Source organism: Pan paniscus, chromosome 2, assembly GCF_029289425.2.
Source record: "Pan paniscus chromosome 2, NHGRI_mPanPan1-v2.0_pri, whole genome shotgun sequence".
Classification (NCBI taxonomy): Eukaryota; Metazoa; Chordata; class Mammalia; order Primates; family Hominidae; genus Pan; species Pan paniscus.
Window position 1 is genome coordinate 68,957,383 of NC_085926.1, and position 21,957 is coordinate 68,979,339.

The 21,957-nt window shown below is 39.3% G+C and overlaps 2 protein-coding genes across 11 annotated transcripts in view; both read right to left on the minus strand.

Annotated features, from left to right (window-relative positions):
• Nucleotides 1–12,144, minus strand: part of EOGT (EGF domain specific O-linked N-acetylglucosamine transferase) — a 39,645-nt gene extending 27,501 nt beyond the window's left edge. For 2 of the 7 annotated variants that reach the window (XM_055110134.2, XM_014344263.5), the window contains exons 1-8: nucleotides 11,676–12,144; nucleotides 10,705–10,901; nucleotides 10,038–10,093; nucleotides 7,733–7,956; nucleotides 6,524–6,624; nucleotides 5,809–5,917; nucleotides 3,240–3,334; nucleotides 2,478–2,582 (exon numbers count right to left, since the gene is read on the minus strand). In XM_055110134.2, coding sequence (XP_054966109.1) covers nucleotides 2,478–2,582; nucleotides 3,240–3,334; nucleotides 5,809–5,917; nucleotides 6,524–6,624; nucleotides 7,733–7,942 — 620 coding nt within the window. In that variant the 5' untranslated portion in view covers nucleotides 7,943–7,956; nucleotides 10,038–10,093; nucleotides 10,705–10,901; nucleotides 11,676–12,144. Of the gene's footprint in view, nucleotides 1–2,477; nucleotides 2,583–3,239; nucleotides 3,335–5,808; nucleotides 5,918–6,523; nucleotides 6,625–7,732; nucleotides 7,957–10,037; nucleotides 10,094–10,616; nucleotides 10,902–11,092; nucleotides 11,585–11,675 lie in introns of those variants that run through there. The other 5 variants (XM_003811586.7, XM_014344261.5, XM_063602815.1 and 2 more) reach the window with 3 other exon arrangements.
• Nucleotides 12,145–13,288: 1,144 nt separating this feature from the next.
• Nucleotides 13,289–21,957, minus strand: part of TMF1 (TATA element modulatory factor 1) — a 39,273-nt gene continuing 30,604 nt past the window's right edge. For 2 of the 4 annotated variants that reach the window (XM_008963964.6, XM_055110133.2), the window contains exons 17-18: nucleotides 21,222–21,397; nucleotides 13,289–20,054 (exon numbers count right to left, since the gene is read on the minus strand). In XM_008963964.6, the coding sequence (XP_008962212.2) occupies nucleotides 21,254–21,397 (144 nt within the window). In that variant the 3' untranslated portion in view covers nucleotides 13,289–20,054; nucleotides 21,222–21,253. Of the gene's footprint in view, nucleotides 21,398–21,957 lie in introns of all 4 variants that reach the window. The other 2 variants (XM_008963962.5, XM_003811583.6) reach the window with 1 other exon arrangement.

Sequence of the window (21,957 nt, forward strand, 5' to 3'; positions counted from 1 at the left end):
TCAAGAGGAGGAAGTTAATTCCCTCCCTTTAAGAGTGGGCTGGACTCAGTGACTCACTCCTAACGGGCAGAATACAGCAGAACTGATGGTAGGTCACTTCTGGGATTAAGCTATAAAGTACTGTGGCTTCCATCTCAGAGCATGTACTCCCTCAGACCATGTGCTCCTGGGAAAGCCAGTAGCCACACTGTGAGCAGCAGTAGGGAGAGGCCCATATGATCAACACTGAAGTCCCTGGCCAAAAGGAGCCGAGGCTTACAACAACCTGAGTGAGTTTAGCAGCAGATTCTCCAGGCCCAGGTTGAGTCTAGAGATGGCTACAGCCCTGGCCAACTCAGCCAAGCTGCTCCCAAACCCTGACCCTCAGAAGTACTGTGAGATAATAAATGTTTGTATTTTAAGCTGCTAAATTTTAGAGTGATTTGTTATACAACAATACGTAATAAATATAAATATACCCTAGGGTACACTTTGGAATAACCTGTCACACAGCAATAAGTAACTAATACAATTATGCCCTGAGCAACTACCATGTGGAATCAAATATCAGAAAGTACCAGGAATCAAAAAGCCCACTTGAATATAGAAACTACCTCTTGTAAAAGTCTGCTAAGTGACTTGAGACATTGCATTGCAGACTGCAATATCCCAGATAAATGTATGGTAGATCATTATTCTGAATGATCTGCAGCCAGGCAGTGAGGCCTCTTTAAGGAAAAAAAAAAAAAAAAAGGTTTGCTCAGCATGAATTTCTTTTTTTTTTTTTTTTTTTGAGACAGGGTCTTGCTCCATCGCCCAGGCTGGAGTGCAGTGGTGCAATCATAGCTCACTGCAGCCTCGACCTCCTGAGCTCAAGCAATCCTCCCGCCTCAGCCTCCCAAGTAGCTAGGATTACAGGGGCATGCCATCTCGCCCAGCTAATTTATTTTTATTTTTTATTTTTCTTTTTTAGAGATGAGGTCTCATCATGTTGCTCAGGCTGGTCTTGAACTCCTGGCTTCAAGTAATACTTCTGCCTTGGCCTCCCAAAGTGCTGTGATTATAGGCATGAGCCGCCATTCCTTGCCTTGGTATGGACATTTGACCTTACAAATTAACATTATGTAAGTAACCTATGTGACTATACAGGAGTAGCAGGAGAGTTTCTTTGGGATGATGGAACAATTCTGCATCCTGATTGTGGTGGTCGCCCTCCCCGTCCTCCTCCCCCTCTCTCTCCCTACCTACATACCCGCACCTACACACGTGATAAAATTTTAATGAGTGCAGGTAATTGCTGGTAAAACCTGCACAAGTTAATACTACTGTACCAATGTCAATTTCATGGTTGTGATCATTGTGCCATGGTTATATGAAATATTATCATTAGAGGAAGCTCAGGGAATTAGACAATGTACAAGTTCTCCTTGTAGTATGATATGGTTTGGCTGTGTCTCCACCCAGATCTCATCTTGAACTGTAGCTCCCATCATGGGAGGCACCCGGTGGGAGGTAACTGAATCATGGGGGTGGGTTTTTCCTGCGCTGTTCTCAAGATCTGATGGTTTTATAAAGGGCAGTTCCCTCTGCACACGCTCTCTTGTCTGCTGTCATGTAAGACATGCCTTTGTTCCTCCTTTGCCTTCTACCATGATTGTGAGGCCTCCCCAGCCATGTGGAACCATGAGTCCATTAAACCTCTTTCCTTTGTAAGTTAGTCAGTCTTGGGTATAATACATACTATTTTTAAACTTCTATGAGTCTAAAATTATTTTAAAATACAAACTTTTTAAATTCAAAAAGCTGGCCAATGATGTTAACAGTCAGAGTAGCATTTACCTTTGGAGAGGGGGATGGGGGTAGAGCCTGGGAGGGAGACTGAGGTGCTGACAATGTTCTATTTTTGGACCTGGGTAAAAGTTACATGGGTGGGTTCACTTTTTCACAATCCAAACTGTACCTTTTTCTGTATGCTTTTACATATTTTAATATATGTGTATTGTTTTTTAAATGGGTTCCCCAAAACACATTTTTATTTTTTAGATTTGAGGTCTCATCATATTGCCCAGGCTGGCCTTGAACTCCTGGGTTCAAGTAATACTTCTACCTTGGCCTTCCAAAGTGCTGGGATTATAGGCATGAGCCACCATTCCTGGCCTTGGCATGGACATTTGACCTCAAAAATTAACATTATGTAAGTAACCTATGTGACTTTGTAAGTGAATAAAACTTGGCAATTGTGAGTTAATAAAAATGGATTTTTAAGCTGATTTTTTTCTTTCATTAGCAAACAGTAAGTACTGTATCTACTATTATAAACACATACTTAATTCAGATGCAACTGAGGGATTCACTCAGTTTCCGTCACTTCCCAGAAGCTCATGCCAAATTATGTACAAATGAAGTAACATTTTCCATTTGAGAGTCTCCATTAATATCTGCAAGTGCCGTAAATAAAGGCAAATATTTCCGAAACAGATACGTTAAAAATATCTTACCATGACTGCAGAGGGCTTTTGCGCTGACCTTCAGACATCAATGTACGGATGTCAAGTTTACAGTGCCCTCCAATTTCACCACTCTGGAAAAAGTCCTCCTTAAATCTGGTGTATAACAAAACATTAAGTTAAGTTCAGAAAATGTCTTCATGACCCAAGCACGTGGGTTGTAACTAAAGTGGATTACCAATTTCCAAACTGAATTTTTTAAAAGAATTTAACTATTTATAATAGAAAATTTCAAGTGTATATGAAAGTAACAGAATCATATCAGGACCCTAATGTATCCACAACCCAACTTTGCAATGCGATTAACTCATGGCCTGTCTGAGTCATCCATCCCCCACCCATTCCCCAACCCCTCTGCCATATCATCAAAAACAAATTCAAGATATACCCCTTCAGCAAGGCTTGGTGGCTCACACCTATAATCCCAGCACTTTGGGAGGCTGAGGTGAGAGGATCACCTGAACTCAGGAGTTTGAGACCCGCCTGGGCAACGTTAGAAGACCCCATCTCTTCAAAAATTAAAAAATTAGCCAAGCCTGGCGGTGCGCTTCTGTATCCCAGCTACTTGAGAGGCTCAAGTGGGAGGATCACTTGGGTTTGGGAGGTCACAGCTGCAGTGAGCCATGATTACACCGTTGCACTCCAGCCTGGGCAACAGAGCAAGACCCTGTCTCAAAAAAAAAAAAAAAAAATCCCTGGATCTGAAAATATTTCAGAATTTATACTAGATGTTAACATTAACCACTAAAGTACCTGTCATGATTTCTCTTGATGTTTCTTAAATCAAGGTAGAGATTGGTTGCTCTGCAGTACTGAAGATAACGGGAACACACCAGACTTGAGTCACTCTGAAGGTTGAGCAAAAAAGAATGACTCTGAGTATTAACACAGCAAAGACTCATCCAGACTTGCTAGACACGTTGACAGCACGGATACCCTCACATTCAAACCACACAACATGACAAGGAAAGCTCTCCAAAGACTGCATCTGCTGAAGGATATTTTCTCCTTCCCAGCAGACCCTGGCCAAGCATACTTTTGCCAGTTTCCCACTTTTAAGTTACCATGGAGAACTCCCAAACGATCTGTCACCTCAAATTTTAAAGCCAAGAGCTGTATATGTGGCTCAGTTCAGTCCCCTTTAAAAGAAAAAAAAAAGTACCCAGATCCAGTACTACTACCCCCACAGCTATATGAAAAAGCAGCTTCCAAAAGCCAAAAGAAACAAGGAAAAATGCACATGTAAGAGACATTAAAAGCAGGGAGGGAAGTTTGCCAGTTTTAATAAGAGGTGCTTTCTGCAAACCGTAAAGCTTGTGGGAGCCTCTGTCTCAACAGCAACATGAGGGCAATATTTTCTAAATAATTGAAGAAAGGAGTTGCAGAGTCAGCTACCAGAGCCTGATTCTATTTCAACCAATCTGGGTTATGCTCAGAACTTCAAAAACTTTTATCTGCTCTGGGTTTTATTTATAGATTTAAATGCCATTTTAATTGTTTTTCCCAAAACTCCCAATGAACACAAAGTCTCAATCTTGACCTGCATGGTGTTTTGGAGTCTGTAGTTGGTAAAAGATTGCAATGGACTGAATGTCCGTGTCTCTGCCAAATTCATATGTTGAAATTCTAACCCCCAACGTGATGATATTGTTTAGAAGCTACCCAGTCTATGGTATTTTGTTATAACAGCCCAAACAACTAAGACAAGGATCATACTCTGCTAGCACAAAGCAAATCAAGGTAAATCTTAGTCAAAAGAACATTCTACAAGCCACCTTGAAAGAGGAGTGCAAGATAGGGGTTGTCATTATTATCTTGCCCTTTCCATGTGAACAGCTAGACTTGAGCCAAATGTGCAAGACAGAACAGAACTCTGTTAAAGACACCCTGCGGCCGTGCAGTTTAATGGCATGCCTCACATCCTGAGGCCTCATTCACCTTGCTAGAATGCTCAAAGCTCTATTACGTGACACCCTCCAATAGCTCTATAAAGTACATCCTCAGTTTTTGAATGTGAGTAAATTAAAAAATTTTTTTAGTTCTCCAGTGTGGTTGGAGATCGGAGACCCCTGAGATGTCAGAGACTCAGGGTTCAGGATCATTGAACAGTGTACCTTAATCGTAAGTGCTTACAACTTCATCAACCTTTAAAAAATAATGCTGAGCCCTTGGCTGGGAACCAGGCCCTGCTGCACTGAGCATTTTTATCTGCAGAACCTCATTTCTTCCTTACCTATGCTACATAATGGGCATGGCTTTAAGGCAGAGGAAATTGAAACAAGGAAAGCCTAAGTGCCTTGTCTAAGACTCAGGATCTGAATTGTAGTTGAGAGCCTGCTCTTGTATTTACTACCCCAAACCACCTCTTGACAACGTGTTTATCTGATCCACTGAGGTACGATATGGTATGGTTGAAAGTAAACTGGAAAAAAACCTGCATTTTAATCCTAGATGTGTAATTAATTTTAAAAGGTAGCTGTGCAGTCTTGGAGAAGTTGCTTAACTCCTCTGAGGACCCTGTTTTCCATACTGATAAAGTGGCATCAGTAGTATCTGCTATAACGCTTATAAGCATCAAACGAGATAACACACAGAAAAGCTTTCTGCAAACTGTAAAGCTCTGGGCAAATATAGAGCAGTATGGTGGTGTTATATCATCTGTCCCAAACTATCTGAGAATGAATTTGTAAAGACGCAGTTTATCAATTTCTCTTCATTAGCACATGTTTGGGGGAATGATTCTAAACCTAAAAATATTTCGACTGTCTTAAAATATGACTATCTAATAAATGTGGGATAAGGAGGACAGGGTTTCCAAAGGAAAGAAAACAACCTATTTGGGGAAGTTACATAAAATTCTATGCCAATAACTAAGTGAGAGTGAGGAATTCCTTTCACAGTGCCGTCTATCTTGTTTCTACATTACAAGCTAAATGATAAATATTAAAAATCAATAATAAGTAATAAAAATAAAATAGCTTAGTTGGGCACAGTGGCTCACGCCTGTAATCCCAGCACTTTGGGAGGCTGAGGTGGGTGGATCCCTTGAGGTCAGGAGTTCGCGATCAGCCTGGCAACATGGCGAAACCCCACCTTTACTAAAAATATAAAAATTAGTGGGGCGGGTGGCACGCGCCTGTAATCTCAGCTACTCAGGAAGCTGAAGCAGGAGAATTCCTTGAACCTGGGAGGCAGAGGTTGCAGTGAGCTGGGATCGCGCCACTGCACTCCAGCCAGGGCAATAGACAGAAACTCCGTATCAAAAATAAATAAAATTAAAATTAAATAAACAAGTTTATTTAGTAAGGAGCAAAATACCCACCGTTTCCTTAGGCTGACAGAGCACATGCATCTCCTCCAGCCTCTCTCTGGCATATCCAAAGTCAGCTTGTTTCCAAAATATGTCCTCAGCTGACTCAAGAGTGTCCGTCCTATTTGCAAATAAAAATATTCTGTGTTTTTTTCTTTTTACTTTTTTGGACCTTGAATTTTCATTCTAAAGGTTAAAATGCTAGAGGTTCCTTATTATTTTAATTTTGTTACAGTATATTATCATAGTTTTTCCAAAACTACACCTCACTACATAAAGTTACGAAACTAAGTTATTCACAGAATTATTCCTTTATCATAAAATACATAACAGACATGTATGAAGTTATCACCTGAAACTGAAGACAATGATGCATTCTTAATTACTATATTTTCTTTACCTCATTAACATTGCATGTATTGGAAGTACTAATTATACTTAATTCTCCCAGGAAGAATCAAGAAGAAACCATCCATTTATCTTCTTAGTATACACGGGGGGAAAAAATTATCTATGGTCCTGGCTGTTTCTCCCTCTGGCAGAGGAAATGACAGATATTCCTATCCCAGTATGAAATAGTCAAGTTGAATTCATGACTGTGCAAGCAAATTAATATCTAAATGAATTACTATCTAAAACCAAAAGAATCTAGCTGGAAATTAGGGCATCAACATACACTGTATAGAAAGAGGAAGACTTGAAGAGGGTATTCCATATGGAAACTTACCATCCCATGTCGACATAGCTGCAAACTGGGTAACCAAACCTGAACTCTGGTTTGCAGGATTTCTCATAACCCCAGCAGTACTTTAGCTTCTCTAGGTGTTTCTAGAACATAAAATTTACATTGATTTCCCTTCTTCTGACATTTAGAGAAGACTCTTAGATTTTTCCATTAAGAAAATAAATCATTATAGAGCATTCACATTTACATTTATAATATGTATTCTTATAACAATAAATTTAAAACTTACAGTTAATTCTAAAAAGAGCAGTCTCAAGGTTCTTAACAACCCTCCTTACTCATCACCCCCACCATATCGGTCCCCTAACCGAAAGTCTGGGCTTTACCTAGATGCTCAAAGACCACTTGAATTTGAATTTCTTGAAGTAGCTTAAGAAACCACCTTTCTCAGTGAGCAAGCGGATTCTAAAATCAGTCCCTAAAAGACATACAAACTGGAATTTGTGCTACCAAAGGAATCACAGCTAAAGTGAATCAATCAGCAACTTCACTTAGCAATCAAGATCAGCAGAGACCCCACAACACATGGACAACTCTGCCACCCTTGGGAACCACCCAGCTGCTGCTGGCCAAGGAGTTGAGAATGCTCTTCTGCAAGGCCCCAGGAGCAATGCTGGTCTGATTCCCAAGTCTGCTTTTCCATATGCTTCCTGTGCCAGCACCATGGGAAAGGAAGTGTCTCACAATGCCCAGCTTTGATCTCTGGGGCCCTGTGAGATGTCTTAATGGGCTCCTATTTGAGGCCTTTCCAACTCCTCTAAAACAGAAAGAAAGCCACAGTAACAGGCTTAATTATGTGGAGACAGAGGCTGAGGTGTTATTACTGAAATTAAGTGCTAACCGATCCTCTCATGTGCCGTTTAAGAAAGAAGAGGTGTGAAATTCTTTAGTTACTTTTAACAAGATGTTCTTTCCTGCATAAAATCTAATTGCTTCTTTACAGAGTTTACAAATAGTATTGGCTACTTATTTGTTTTAGAAGTGATTTAGATTTTAAATTTCTCTCTTATGAATGGGACATAATTTTAAGCAGTTTAGTCCCTTAGAAGTATTATATGAAACAATGATTAACTTATACAGTGACAACCGAAAATTAGAATTCTGCCTTCAGTTTCAGGTTATAAAGCAGAACCTGTAAGCCAGCTGAAATTGCATCCTCATAAAAATAAGGAGAAAAGAAATAATACCTACCTTATACGGACAAAGAGAGTCTTTCCTACAGACAGTGGCAATATGCCTATTGTTGTGCAAAAAGAAGGGAATGTGCTCCTCTGGCAAGCGGATGCTGGCATAGTTATACAGAGGTTCGCCTGGAATGCTGTGAGTATTAGGAGGAGCTTCATTCTGACCACTCAGTGAGACTTCATGAAGTAAGACTCCAAAGACAAACAACATTAACATAGCAACCTGCAAACCTAGAGATCAAAATGAAGACAACTTTGTTAACAAATTTCCTTTAAAAGCCAAAACAACAACAACAACAACAACAAAAAAAAAACAACGAAGGGTCAAGGGCTAAGTATAATTACAAAGCACTTTGCTATCCCACTGAATAATGATCCTTTATTCAATTTTTTTTGAGCACTTGCTTGGTGCCAGGCACCACGTTAGCAAATGGGTATACAGAGGTGAACAAAACAAGAAAGAGCCTTGCTCTCATGGTGCCTTTAAACCTTCTACAACTGTCATAAACAAGCAATCAAATAAACAACTTCAGCTGATGACTGGGCCTGTGAATCAAACCAACTAGGGGCCAGCAAACTTTTCCTGTAAAGGAGAAGCAGTAAATATTTTTGGCTTTGCCAGACATAAGATCTCTGTGGCAACTACGCAACAATGTCTCTGTCCAAAAAAGCAGCCATGGTCTATTATAAAAGAATGGATGAGGCTGTGTTCCAATAAAACTTTTTAACTTACAAAAATTATGGAAGGGCTTGATAGGATCCAGTTTAGTGATACCTGAAACTAAATAAAGTAATATGATAGACAACATAGCATGGTGAACATTTAAAGCTTAACCACCTGGATTTGAATCGCAAATCTGCAGCTTCCCAGCTGTGAGACCTGGAACAAGTTACTTAACCTTTCTGCACCTAAGCTTTCCCATCTGTAAAATGGAAATAATAATAAACCTTCATCATAGAGCTGTCATGAGTTAAATGAGATAGTTATTGGTAAAGTGTTTAGAAAACTATCTGGCACATGCTAAATGCTATGGAAATGTTTATTAAATAAAAGTTTAAAGCCATGTGGGGCAGAGAAGGGGCCTAAATAACATTAAAGCTGAGATCTGAATGATGAGGAGGGGAAAAGTATCTGTGAGAGGGCAAAGGGAGTGGGATGGCTCTGAGCAAGTGTGTGTCTGCTGAATAAAAAATTGTAATCATAATCAAGGTATGAGCACAGACAATGTTCCAGGAGTGCTTCTGTACTCAGGATACAGCAATGAAGGTGCAGTCACGAACTAAACTCATTGCCCTTGTGAAGCTTACATGCTAGTAGGTATAATAATCAGCTATAATAGCTAAGACTTAGAAACTCCAGGACACTAAGCAGTCTGCCTCAAAGACTGTGTGCCCTTAAGCTCTCCCATCATGCCTTTACATTGTGAACAGTGATAATGGTCAGAAACTTCACTGCACTTCTAATTCACCCAGTAAGTGTTAAATCTCTTGGACCAGATTTCTCCTATATATCCCAGACAATGATCCTGCCATTCTCAGGTCACTTTAGTGGGATCTTTGTTCTTTTTTTTTTTTTTTTTTTTTTAAGTGCTCTTTCCACTGGATGACAGAGTCTTAATACACACTGGATGTTCATCAGCTAGGAATGCTGTTTCCTGGGTCATACCGGAAAACCCAACTTTCGAAATCAGTCTTCATTGATTATGGGCTGTGAAGATGGAACCTTTAGAAACAGACTGCAGGCCTGTAATAGCAGCACTTTGGGAGGCCAAGACTGGCAGATTGCTTGAGTCCCTGAGTTCGAGACCAGCTTGGGCAACGTGATGAAACCCGGTCTCTGCTAAGAATACAAAAAATCAGCTGTAGTCCCAGCTGAAGTGGGAGGATCACTTTAGCCTGGGAAGTCAAGGCTGCAGTGAGTCGTGATCTCGCCACTGCACTCCAGCCTGGGCAATGCGAGGGAGACTCTGTCTCAAAAAAAAAAAAAGAAAGAAAGAAAGAAGAAAAGGAAATTGACTGCTATGTTCCATCAAACCTCAAGTTCCAAGGCCATGGAATTCTAAGTGAACAGTGGGGACACCAAAAAGGAATCCTTTTTCCCCCATTTTCCCCCCTTGGAGTAGTTAAGTATTGTGGTTTTTCACTTTGGCGGCCCTCAAGAGTATGGTGTTATCTGCTGTAAATCTGATCTGAATTATAATAACATTTTCACTTGGAGCTTTTATCCAAGAATGAGTTGACAGCAGTTTTATAAAAATTTAAAAACACATATTAATAGTAACAATGACTCTACTTGTAATAAAAATATATACCTCTTGAATCTTCAGAACCACTCAGAAGCTTCTGTGATGTTTCAGGTCTCTAAAACCTGTCAGAAATGAAACATATTACCTTAAAAGGATGCTAAAGTAAACCTGATCATTCAGATGATGTTGTGAATTAAAGGAAATATTAAGAAAGAAAATAATGTAACGTGATAACTCTCAGCCAGAAGGCCTGGCCGGTGGTGCGCTTTCTTTTCCTTAATGAATACCACACTGCTATACTCGAGTTCACAGGCACCACCCCCAACACAGCAACTAGGACCAGATTCCAATGGGGAACAGGAGGAGGTGGCCCACTTTCTACAGGCATCCACTGGAACTGGCCAACAGGATACTTAGTGGATCAAACATTCCCAGAAGCAAACAACTTTCCCATTCTCACAGCAGTAATCCCACTGGCTGAATCACAGGGCTACCCACCTAGAGTGGCGAGCCTGAGGGTTCCCAGGCCTTCCTATTTTTTGACTCGTCCTTCCCGGTAATAAAGTCATTGTTATGACCAAGCCCTGACCTTTGGTTATCCAAGTCCACTGTCCTCCAGTGAGCTCTGGCCATCACTAAACTCACCGATCAGTGGAGAAGTAACGCTTAGGCGATGGAAAAAATCTAAAGACGCAGATCAGAAAGCTGGCGTCTGGCGAGGGCATGTACCCACTTGCATAAGGCGGCTGGGGGTGGCTGCTGGGCCTGGCACAAAGCCTTCCTGGTGTCGGTCGTCCTGCAAGGCCCGCCGGGATGGGTGGCTGCACTCCTCCAGCACACGGACGCTTTACTGGCCAGGCTACTTTTCCTTCAGCTCAAAGCAGCTGGAATCACTCCACTCCAGAAACCCTTGATTCGATTTCCACAGGCCTAATGAGGAAGGAAAAAAGGGAAACATCTGAAAGATGATGGATAGGAGGCAAAACCTGGGGTTGACACAGCGGGCGAAATGGGGCAATGTCGCAGAGCGAGAGAGCTTGGAAAAGTTTAAAGAAGGCAGTGGGCAAATGGAAAGTTCAACACGTGAGACTCCGAATGACACCTCAACGGCTGGCCCCTACTTGTGCCAAAAAGCCTCTCGGCGGGTGCCAGGCAGGGCTCAGGAAGTGCTCGGCTGCCGCTTGAACGTCAGTCCCGGCAGAGCCCAGCTGTCCGCTTGAACGTCAGTCCCGGCCAAGGGCTGAGGGGTCAGTGGCGAGCGCCCCGCCGCGGCTGAGACGCCGCGCTGGGGTTCCGGACCCCGGGCGCCGCCAGGGATTGCTTCGGGGTCGGAGATCTCCCGGGGCCGCGCGCCACCGTGCACCGCGGCGCCCCGGGTCCCCAGCGCGCCTGGGAGGGGCCCCGGGGAGCGGCTCCGCCCCGGCTGGAAACCTGGTCAAAGCGGCTAGGGCCCGGGGCCCGCCTGCGCTCCGGGCGCTGGGAAGGGGCCGGGCGCCCGGGGCCGGGGAGGGCCAGGATCGGCTTCCGACGCCCGCCTCCCGGCCCGCAGGGAATGGGAAGGCGCGGGCGGAGTGCGTGCGTAGGCTATAGCCCTCCGGGAAGCCGCGCCGGGAGCGGGTACCACCCGGGCAAGAGCAGCGCAGAGCGCTGCGGCGGCGGGAAGGAGAGCGGGGGAAGGCTCCGCAGATTGCGGGGAAGTCCCACCTGGAGCCGGGGCAGCCGTGAACTACCGAGGAGGAGGTGGAGGAGACGGCGGCTGTTCCAGAGGAGGGAGTCGTCATAACCGGCTACTGCCGCTCACCGGAAACCTCGGGCGCGGGAGCTGGGCCAGGGGGCGCCAAGGAGCAGCTGGGACACCTTGGCCAGACGGCGCCGTGGGCGGGCTCGGGCCCCGCAGAGGCAGGACGGGGACTACACCCGGGAGGGCCAGGGCGCGGGGCCCGACGCTCGGAGCGGCTTCAGCCCGGCGAGCGGCCTCGACCCGGCGAGCGCAGCAGGGAGGGGCTCAGAGTCGAGGAACCATCTGCCCTTCCTGGCGTTCTCCCGCGAACGTTCGCGCGAGTCCGCCAGCTCCCTCACCAGGGCCGGAAAGACCGACGGCACGTGCCGGCGCCGGACACCCATCTCCATCCTTGAGCGAGAGCGTTAAAGCGCTCAGAGGATGTTAGGACGGGGTGGGTAGAAAACCTGACTCTTCGTGTCTTCTGCGTTGCACTGAGGTGGATTTTTACTTTTGTCTTATTTCAAGCAGAAGTTGCCGCCCTAACTTCCAAATTTGGGGACTGAACATCGTTCACCGAATACACTTTGTGATGGTGAGGATACTTTGGAGTCCACACACATTTTAAAAGCAGTATAGTTTTACCTATCCGTAAACTCATCAAGTTCAAATGCTACTCTGTGGAGTTTAATTTTTATGGTTTTGTTAATTTACTTTATTACTGCTTATAATTATTTGAACTCCCATCCCCCACTGTCTTTTCCTCTAAGCTCCCCCAGGCCTAGTATTCCATCTACAGCACAGTAGAGTTGATCATTAAATAGTGACTAAAGTTGAACTGATTATATGAAGGTGATGACTTCAAAATAAACATGCTCAAATGAATCAAGTCACCAGAAGTTAAATAATATGATCATAAGGAAACAAGTTTGTTTCCAAAGGCTTACATGCTTTTTACGTAATTTTTAAAAGTAATGTTGTTTAAGAATTGTTAAAAGTTCCATTAGTGACCTGCTGAATTAGGAATCTTACCTGGAATTTTTTTCAAATAATAACAGCAAGAACATGTGGTGTTTAACATGTGCCAAACATTGTTTTAAAGCACTTTACAGTATTAATTTATTCTTTTTATTGAAAAGATTTTGCCTCTAAGGGAACTGTCAAGAGGCATGTGAACCAGAGCAACTCCATCTTAAATAGGAGCTGAGTAAAATGAGGCTGAAACCTACTGGGCTGCATTCCCAGGCCGTTAAGGCATTCTAAGTCGCAGAATGAGATAGGAGGTCGGCACAAGATACAGGTCAGAAAGACCTTGTTGATAAAACAGGTTGCAGTAAATAAGCCGGCTAAATCCCACCAAAACCAAGATGGCCATGAAAGAGACCTCTGGTAGTCCTTACTACTATACTCCCATCAGCGCCATGACAGTTTACGAATGCCATGGCAATGTCAGGAAGTTACCCTATATGGTCTTAAAAGGGGAGGCATGAATAATCCACCTGTTTAGCATATCATCAAGAAATAACCATAAAAATGGGCAACCAGCAGCACTCAGGGCTGCTTTGTCTATGGAGTAGCCATTCTTTTCTTCCTTTACTTTCTTTTTTTTTCCTTTACTTTCTTAACAAACTTGCTTACACTTTGCCCTGAATTCTTTCTTGCTCGAGATCCAAGAACCCTCTCTTGGAGTCTGGATTGGGACCCCTTTCCTATAACAGAATTACTGCTCTATTATTTTATACTTTGCATACTTCACCATCCCACACTAATGACAGTAATTTTTTAAAATGCTTCCTCAAGCCCGGCCCTGTGGCTCATGCCAGTAGTCCCAGCTACTCAGGATGATCGCTTGAGCCCAGTGAGGTTGAGGCTGCAGTGAGCCATGATTGAGACACTGCACTCTAGCCTGGGCCACAGTGAGACCCTGTCTCATAAAAAAAAAAAAAAAGCTTCCTCAGCCTACTTGCTACCATCCTATTTTTGTCACATACAAAAAGATTAAAATCAGTATGACATGTGCATGGTACTATTTTATTTTATTTTATTTGTAGAAACAGGTTCTTGTTATGTTCCCAGCACTTGTTTCCAACTCCGGGCCTCAAGTGATCTTCCAGCCTCGGCATCCTAAAGTGCTGGGATTACAGGTGTGAGCCACCACGCCTGGCTATGTGGTGCTATTTTAAACACCTACATATTGAATGGTCATTCAGACTTACAGGAAACCAGATATGATAAACCTGAACATGAGATTGAGTCTCTCTTACTGTAACAGCCATTCTCAAATAGAATTTCTCTCCAAAATACCAATGTTAGAATTTAAATTTTCTTTGAGCTGACATAAAACTCAAGTGTCTACCAATAGAAGGCTGGTTGAATAAACTATGGTTTATCCATACAATGTAAAACTATGCATGCATAAAAAGGAATTGAGAAATATCTCTGTACACTACAGAATATTGAGTGGGAAAAGGATATGTAATATGTAAGTACCATTTTTCTAAGAGGAATATGTGTGTATACATGTGTATACACATATATATTTACTAATTATTATTTTACAAGTAGATTAACATTTAAAATGACTATATGGGCAAGGAGGGAAGAGGAGGGGTATAAGGAACAAAGAAGACATGACTTTGTTTTTTGGTTTGTGTGTGTGTGTGTGTGTGTGTGTGTGTGTGTGTGTGTGTGTGACAGAGTCTTACTCTTTTGCCCAGGCTGGAGTACAATGGTGCAATCTTGGCTCACTGCAACCTCCATCTCCTGGGTTCAAGCAATTCTTCTCCCTCAGACTCCTGAGTAACTGCGATTACAGGCATGCGCCACCACGCCTGACAAATATTTATATTTTTAGTAGAGACGGGGTTTCACTGTATTGGCCAGGCTGGTCTCGAACTCCTGACCTCAAGTGATCCGCCCACCTCAGCCTCCCAAACTGCTTGGATTACAGGCGTGAGCCACCACGCCCAGCGTGAAGACATGACTTTGAAGTCATGTAAATATGTTACATTATAAAGCAAAATTCTGTTTTTAAAAAGCAATCCTTGAAAGTAAAATGAAACTAAATGAACCTAAATGTTTTCCAATTGTGGCATATCACCCAGAGGAGCTATCCCAAGTGACTTTAAAACTTAATTTGTATATACTTAGTGGGATGTATTCTCAGGACTAAAGTACAAAAAAACTCTTTTGTAGACTGCATTCCGTAACCAAATTGTTGGTGGCAATATTGGTATTATGGGATACACCAAGTTGAAGTAATTATGATGGTACCTTTGAAGCTGAAATTTTTGACATGAGATAGAAATATGAAAGTTTAATCAGGCTATATAAACATCCTGTAGTTCTGAATTTCAGTTGGAGGCCTCAGTATGATTAACAGTATGGTTAATCTTTAAAAACACATCTCTCCTACGTGCTCCATTGAAAAGGCCTAGAGACAAGCTACCCAGTAGGAAGAAGCACCCCCTTGCGCTCACACTGTGATCTCTACAAACCATTTCCCATTAAAAGAAACACTGACTCCATAGAACAATGGATGATCTTGGGTCTGGAGCAGGAAATGTACAAGATAAGCCTGCAACATCTTACATCAGGAAGCAGCAAAGCAATCAAAAGGCTATTAGGGTCATATCAAAAGGACTCAGGATCCACCTTGAAAACCTTCCTACTGGCCAAAGATAGGATGATTTAAAACATAAATAAAGGTAACTGTAATTGGATGAAGGACAGATACATTTAAATAATTATATCAGACACGACCAATCAACCAAACATGCAAGCCAAAAAGGTATCACTGTTCATTTTTAATGACAGAAGGAAACCAACTCTTATTCTGAAAACTGGTAAACAAAGGGAAAGAATCAGGAATATTTATACTGTCTTTCCTGTATGAATTATGATGCAAATAACAAAATAACTGAAGTAAATTTTTTATGGAAACATTCCAACTACTAAATGAAAAAGAAATGACAATATCACTCCACAAGCTCTGTGAACTAATGGATTTAAGAAGTGATCATCAATTATTTCTTTATTCACAACTGAGAAACCATCAGGAATTATCTGTCTCCTGCTGGAAGAATACACTTCCACCTAATGAAGTATTTTTGTTGAAAAATAATTGCCTTTAGATTTAAACACAGGAGGCGGAACACACTAACAAAAGGTAAGAAATCAACATCCAGATGGAGGGAAACTATAGGACAAATGACCTAGTTTTTTCTACAAATAAGAAACTTCATCGAAATTGCAAGAATTAAGAAAAAGGGAGACAGAGATGGAAGAATGCATGGCTTAAAAAATTTGAGACAAATCCAACAAATTACAATGAGTAAATTGCTAACAATATCAGCAGAATGTAGTATACTGGTTCTCTCATCCAACTGTTAGACCATAATTAAAAGGTGTTGACATTTTTAATGAATAAATTTTGGCTGTAACTGATCTATATGCTTATGATTTTACAGAAAAGCAGTAGGAAAAGTAGCACCATATAATTAATTATTGAAATCATAGACTCTGGAGCCAAACTGCACAAATTAGAATCCCAGCTTTGCCACTTATTTGCCATATGACCTTGAGCAATTTACTTAATCTTTATTTTTTAAAATGGGGGTGATAATGGCATCCATTTTAAAAGGTTGACTTGATGATAAAGTGTGGGTACACACTTCCTTTTCCAAAATCCTTGGGTCCCTGTGTGTGCCTGAACTTTAAAAAATAGAATAGATATGCCCATCGTTTAACTTAATACCCCCCCCCATTGAGTCCTGGGTGAGTACCCCATAATCTCACACAGTATTTCTGCAGCAAAATGTATGAGTATTCACACCAAATGAGTTAAAGACTATACATAGCCCTATGTCAGTGCAGTGCAGGCTTTACCACCAAAGTAGATTTAACAGCAAATGTATTAAAATATATATGGTTTTTAGAGCTTTGTGGATTTCAGAACAATGATTATGGGATTATAATCCTACATAAGTGAATTCCTTACACAGTGTTTGGAACAAAATAAGACTATGTTTCCCAAAAAAAGAAAAAAGAAGAAAAGACTATATTTCCTATTACCAACCTGACCACAGATTTTTGAACAATATATATTTTTAGAAATTAAGATTGTAATTTTAAAACAGACAAATCAGCATGGCATTTTATAAAAATGGAAGGAATACCTCTATCTACCATGCTGTGCCTATACCTGTAAAAGCAAGAAGAATGTTTAATATTAAACAAACAGAAAAACCTGCCATTACCTTCTTGTTTAATGTTATTTGCGATTCTAAATATTAAATTTAGCCTACTTGGGAGTAGGGCAGTGTGGGAAATTCCAGACAGTTCTAAGAGTAAATTCTCTTTACCGTATTTGTGAATTACTGAAGCATTTTGAGTTTTTTTGTTTTGTTTTGAGAAAAGGTATTTAAGTACTAAGGAGAAATACATTTCATTTCCAGTCTTTCTTACAAAAAGATCTTAATTTGCTAAAAGGTAAAATGCATATGTATAAAGGCAACAGATTAAAAGTACTTTAAAGGTTACAGAGCTTAATCCAAGCAATATGAACTCAGAAATAGAGGATAACTTATTTTAACTGTTGTTATTACTTGAATACAGAAACATAAGACTTTTAGAAGAATGTCTTGATATTGCTTAAGATTAAAAACTGACACAAACTATCCTTACAGTAGTTACCAGCTAGTTATAAGTAAATTCTTAGCACTGTGTTTTCCGAAAACATATCTTCATTAGAAGATAATGAACTTAGGGCCGGGCGCAGTGGCTTATGCCTATAATCCCAGCACTTTGGGAGGCCAAGGTGGGCAGGTCACTTGAGTTTGAAACCAGCCTGGCCAACATGGTGAAACCCATCTCTACTAAAAATACAAAAATTAGCCGGATGTGCTGGTGTGCACCTGTAATCCCAGCTACTTGGGAGGCTAAGGCAGGAGGATCACTTGAACCTGGGAGGCAGAGGCTGCAGTAAGCTGAGATCACACCACTGCACTCCAGCCCGGGCAACAGAGTGAGACTCTGTCAAAAAAAAAAAAAAAACTACACTTAATACTAATAATGTAACTTATAGAAAATTAGGGCTTCATTTTCTTAAAATATTAATCTCAAATGTAAACAAGTTATATTTTCATAAAACAATATTCATTCTTCATTCATTGCTATTGACCACTATAAATTTTGTTAAAAATGAAATACACTATTACTATTTTAAAATCTTTATTCAATCAGATCCATGCTTATTTACATTACCTTTCATTTAGAATTAAAATATATCAATCTATAGTTTAAATCATACTTTCAGCCCTTTACAAAATATGTGATTAAAGTTTTCATGGTTTAAAATGGACCTAGAATATGGAAAATTGGATTTTTAATGAAAATGAAAAATTTTGATACACTAGAACATAAATGTATACGTACTAAACATACAGTATTAAAACAAGATAAAACATCTACAGTTTTCTTTTTTCTTCTATTTTCTAAATACTATAAATCATATACTTTTAATAAGCATTCAAATAAAACTCTCAATAAATGCCAACTGAAGAGATGGAGAAAAAAAATTTCCTGAACATTCTTTTCACTTACTTCACTACAAACTTCATGTTTCCTAGGTCAGAAGTTATCCACATTTAGAATATCTTAAGTCACAACATAGATATATTTGGTACATTCCACATGCTAAACACTGTACAACTGGCAATTCTCAAAAAATAGGTAAAAGAAATGTAAGAAATGGTAGACTCAGTTTAGCCTCCCAAGAATTGGAAGGACATCTACAGTCTGTGCTTAATTGTCTATAAATGACCAAACAACCTTCCCTTTGTTTACTCATTTTTTTATATTCTTGAAAATGTTATTTGCAGCTTTTTTCTTTCAAGAATGGAAACATCTAATTGCAAATCATTTTCCTATCCATTAAAATATAAATATTATTTTGCAAGAATATGGGTAGAGATGTTTTAATGACAAACAGCAAAGTATAGCAACGAATATTCAATAGGTATTCTGCCACCTACTGGAGTTTTTCAAGAAACTGTTTAAGTTCACTTTAACTTACAGAAGTATTGAGAGATCCAAGTGTTTAACAATCAAAATATGATCAGTGTGAATATCAGCTATTTATTTGTAGATAAAGAGTAATATATGGTAATATGTAACTAGAAACTATGTAACTAGAAATTGTTAATAAGGATAAAAAAAGAATGTTTAATTTTATAAAATTGAAAAGTTTAGGAATGAGTTTTATTGCAATCTTTTCTCTGCAAATGAAGTTTTTTCCTACTAGTGGATATTTTAAATGGACTATTTTATAATTCCAAAACATCTAGTTTCAAATGCTTCAGAGAATTTTGTAACTTAAGTTTCATATAGAGTAGTCTCCCCTTATCCACGATTTTGCTTTCTGTGGTTTCGGTTACTCACGGTCAACCACAGTCTGATTACAGGTGAGTACAGTACAATAAGATATTTTGAGAGAAAGAGACAGACATATCACATTTACATCACTTTTATTACAGTGCACTGTTATAATTCTTCTATTTGCAGTTATTGTTTATCTCTTGCTGTCCCTGATTTATAAATAGAACTTTATCATAGGTATATATGTATAGGAAAAAACAGTGTATAGAGGTGTCTATACTATCCATGGTTTCAGACGTTCACTGGGGGTCTTGGAACGTATGTCCCATGGGTAAGAGGGAACTACTATATTTTCTAATTCTATACATTTCTTATTGCTTATCTGTCCTGTCATTCTGCCCTTGAATATTACACACACAAAAAAATCAAGCTGACAAAAAGCTATTAGACTACTTTTTACTACTAAAATGAAGAAAATTAATTTTATGAATCTGGCTCACACTGAAAGAATATTTATTAACACTACCAATCAGAGATCCAATGACAGAAACACTGTCTGGAATACAAAAAGAACAAAAAATGAGGTCATTTGAATTGCCCTGAAAAACTCCAAATTCTTCAAGATGGTGTACTTGTATCTATATTCTGAAGTACTAGTGTTTTAATTTTAACTAAAAATTATATAAGAGTTTGTTGTTTTTTTTTTTGAGACGGAGTCTTTCTCTGTCACCCATGCTGGAGTGCAGTGGCGCAATCTTGGCTCATTGTAACCTCCACCTCCCAGGTTCAAGCAATGCTCCTGCCTCAGCCTTCCGAGTAGCTAGGATTACAGGCGCACACCACCACACCAGGCTAATTTTTGTATTTTTAGTAGAGATGGGGTTTCACCAAACTGTTGGCCATGCTGGTCTTGAACTCCTGACATCAGGTGATCTGCCCGCCTTGGCCTCCCAAAGTGCTGGGATTACAGGCATGAGCCACAGCACCTGGCCGTAAATGAGAGTTTTTATGTGCAAGTAAAGGCAGTTAAATAACTTTCAGTAATAAAATGCATCACAATATTTCGCAGGTTTAAAACACAACCTGGTTACCTTTTTGAATAAAATAACATTTGGAAGAAGGCATAGCTACTTTTAAAAGCTATTCCATGCTTTCCTTGTGTTTGAAATTTCAAGAAAAAATAAAATGATAAATCACAGAATTAAAAATGCCAAATTCAAGTTAATTCCTATAATTCTTCCATTTTGTTATGAATATTCTGTAATATCAAACATTCATTTTTAATGTGCTAAAAATATGGGTTTACAAAATATGAACAGGTAATTTTTAAAGAGTAAATTATGTTAAGAACTTTATTATTTTCGATTCATTTTATAGGGTAGTAAAATAATACTTCTTCAAAATCATTTAAATGTTATTGATGCCATTGCAAAATCATTATAAATAAATTTTCTCCATTATCCAATCACATCTAGATAACATTGAATATGTACAGGTTTCTCTGGATAGGTACCAAAAGGTACCACATTTTATACAGACTTAATTGTGAAAGCTGGGTGAAATAAATTTTCAGATCAAAATTTTTTTTAAGTTTAAATCATTCACTCTTTAAATTTCAGACAGTGTCAGTGTGACTCTTACTTTTAAAGGAAAAAAATTAGTTTAAAATTTAATAGCCACAGATTTAATAATTTTTTACTTTAACACTTAATGTACATTTTCATGAGCAGTAATTAAGATATGTTGAAACTTTAAATGTGAAAGATTTCAAAGTTTCAGTATGTTAACATTACTCTTCAAATGTTCTTAATATATATATAAACACTTACAAATTATAGATACAACTAGTTGTATATCTACAATACATATATGAACACCATTCTTCTTCTCTAGCCATATTGATATGAGGATAAAGTAATAAATCTCTGTGCTATTCAAGGAAAAAAAATGAATGCTTTAAAAAATAAATCTTTAAAGAATAGTTTCAAAAATAAAGTTCAAATATTGCACAAAATAATTTAACTGTAAATATTACTACATAGAGTAAAACAATTTAAAAAAAATTTTTACACTCTACAGTAAATCCCACTTTCTAATTCTATAAAAGAATTTATTGGAAGTCCACATTAAATGTTTAGATATTAAATGCTTACATTCAGTTTGATGGGAATTCAATTTTCACAAGTTAACTGAGCCTTTGTCTTAAAAGTTCATCTATTTGAGTTTTGTACATATTTTTTACATCTTCGAGATCTAATCGAAGTTCTTCTGCCTCTTCTGCTTTTTCTCCATACATCTGCAGAATAGTGTTGTACCTTTGATCCAAATCCTGAAAAATGTATTTGTTTACAATTTTTAAAATAACTACACAGAACATCTTTAATATTTATATTGCCATAGGAGTCAACAATGAAAACACTTACAATTTAAATAAAAGTATATACTCATCTCTTTTAAAAATTAAACTCACACTTCAGTCTATGTTGAACTAAATAGCAAAAAAAGGAATTAAAGAAAAAAACCAAGCTAGATGGCTATCAATTTTACCCTATGTCTCCACTAAATCTACAATTCTCCCCATATATGACTTCTCTCCCATTAACGTAAGCACACTTGATATAAAATTTAGTCTCTTTGTTCCATGGTGGTGTAAGTATTACCCGGCATTTAGCCCACAGGAAAGATCAAAAGAAAACATATTCTCACTTATGGCTTAACAGTGTCTTCTAACATCCAGATGAGACAATTGTGATGATACATATAACAACAATCAACAAAATATTACTAAGATCATACAAAGTTCAATGTTATAAATGAAGTGTAGCCAAATGAAATCTAGTTCTTTTCCTATACTGGGACTAAACATGATTGTGAAAATTACTTTGAATA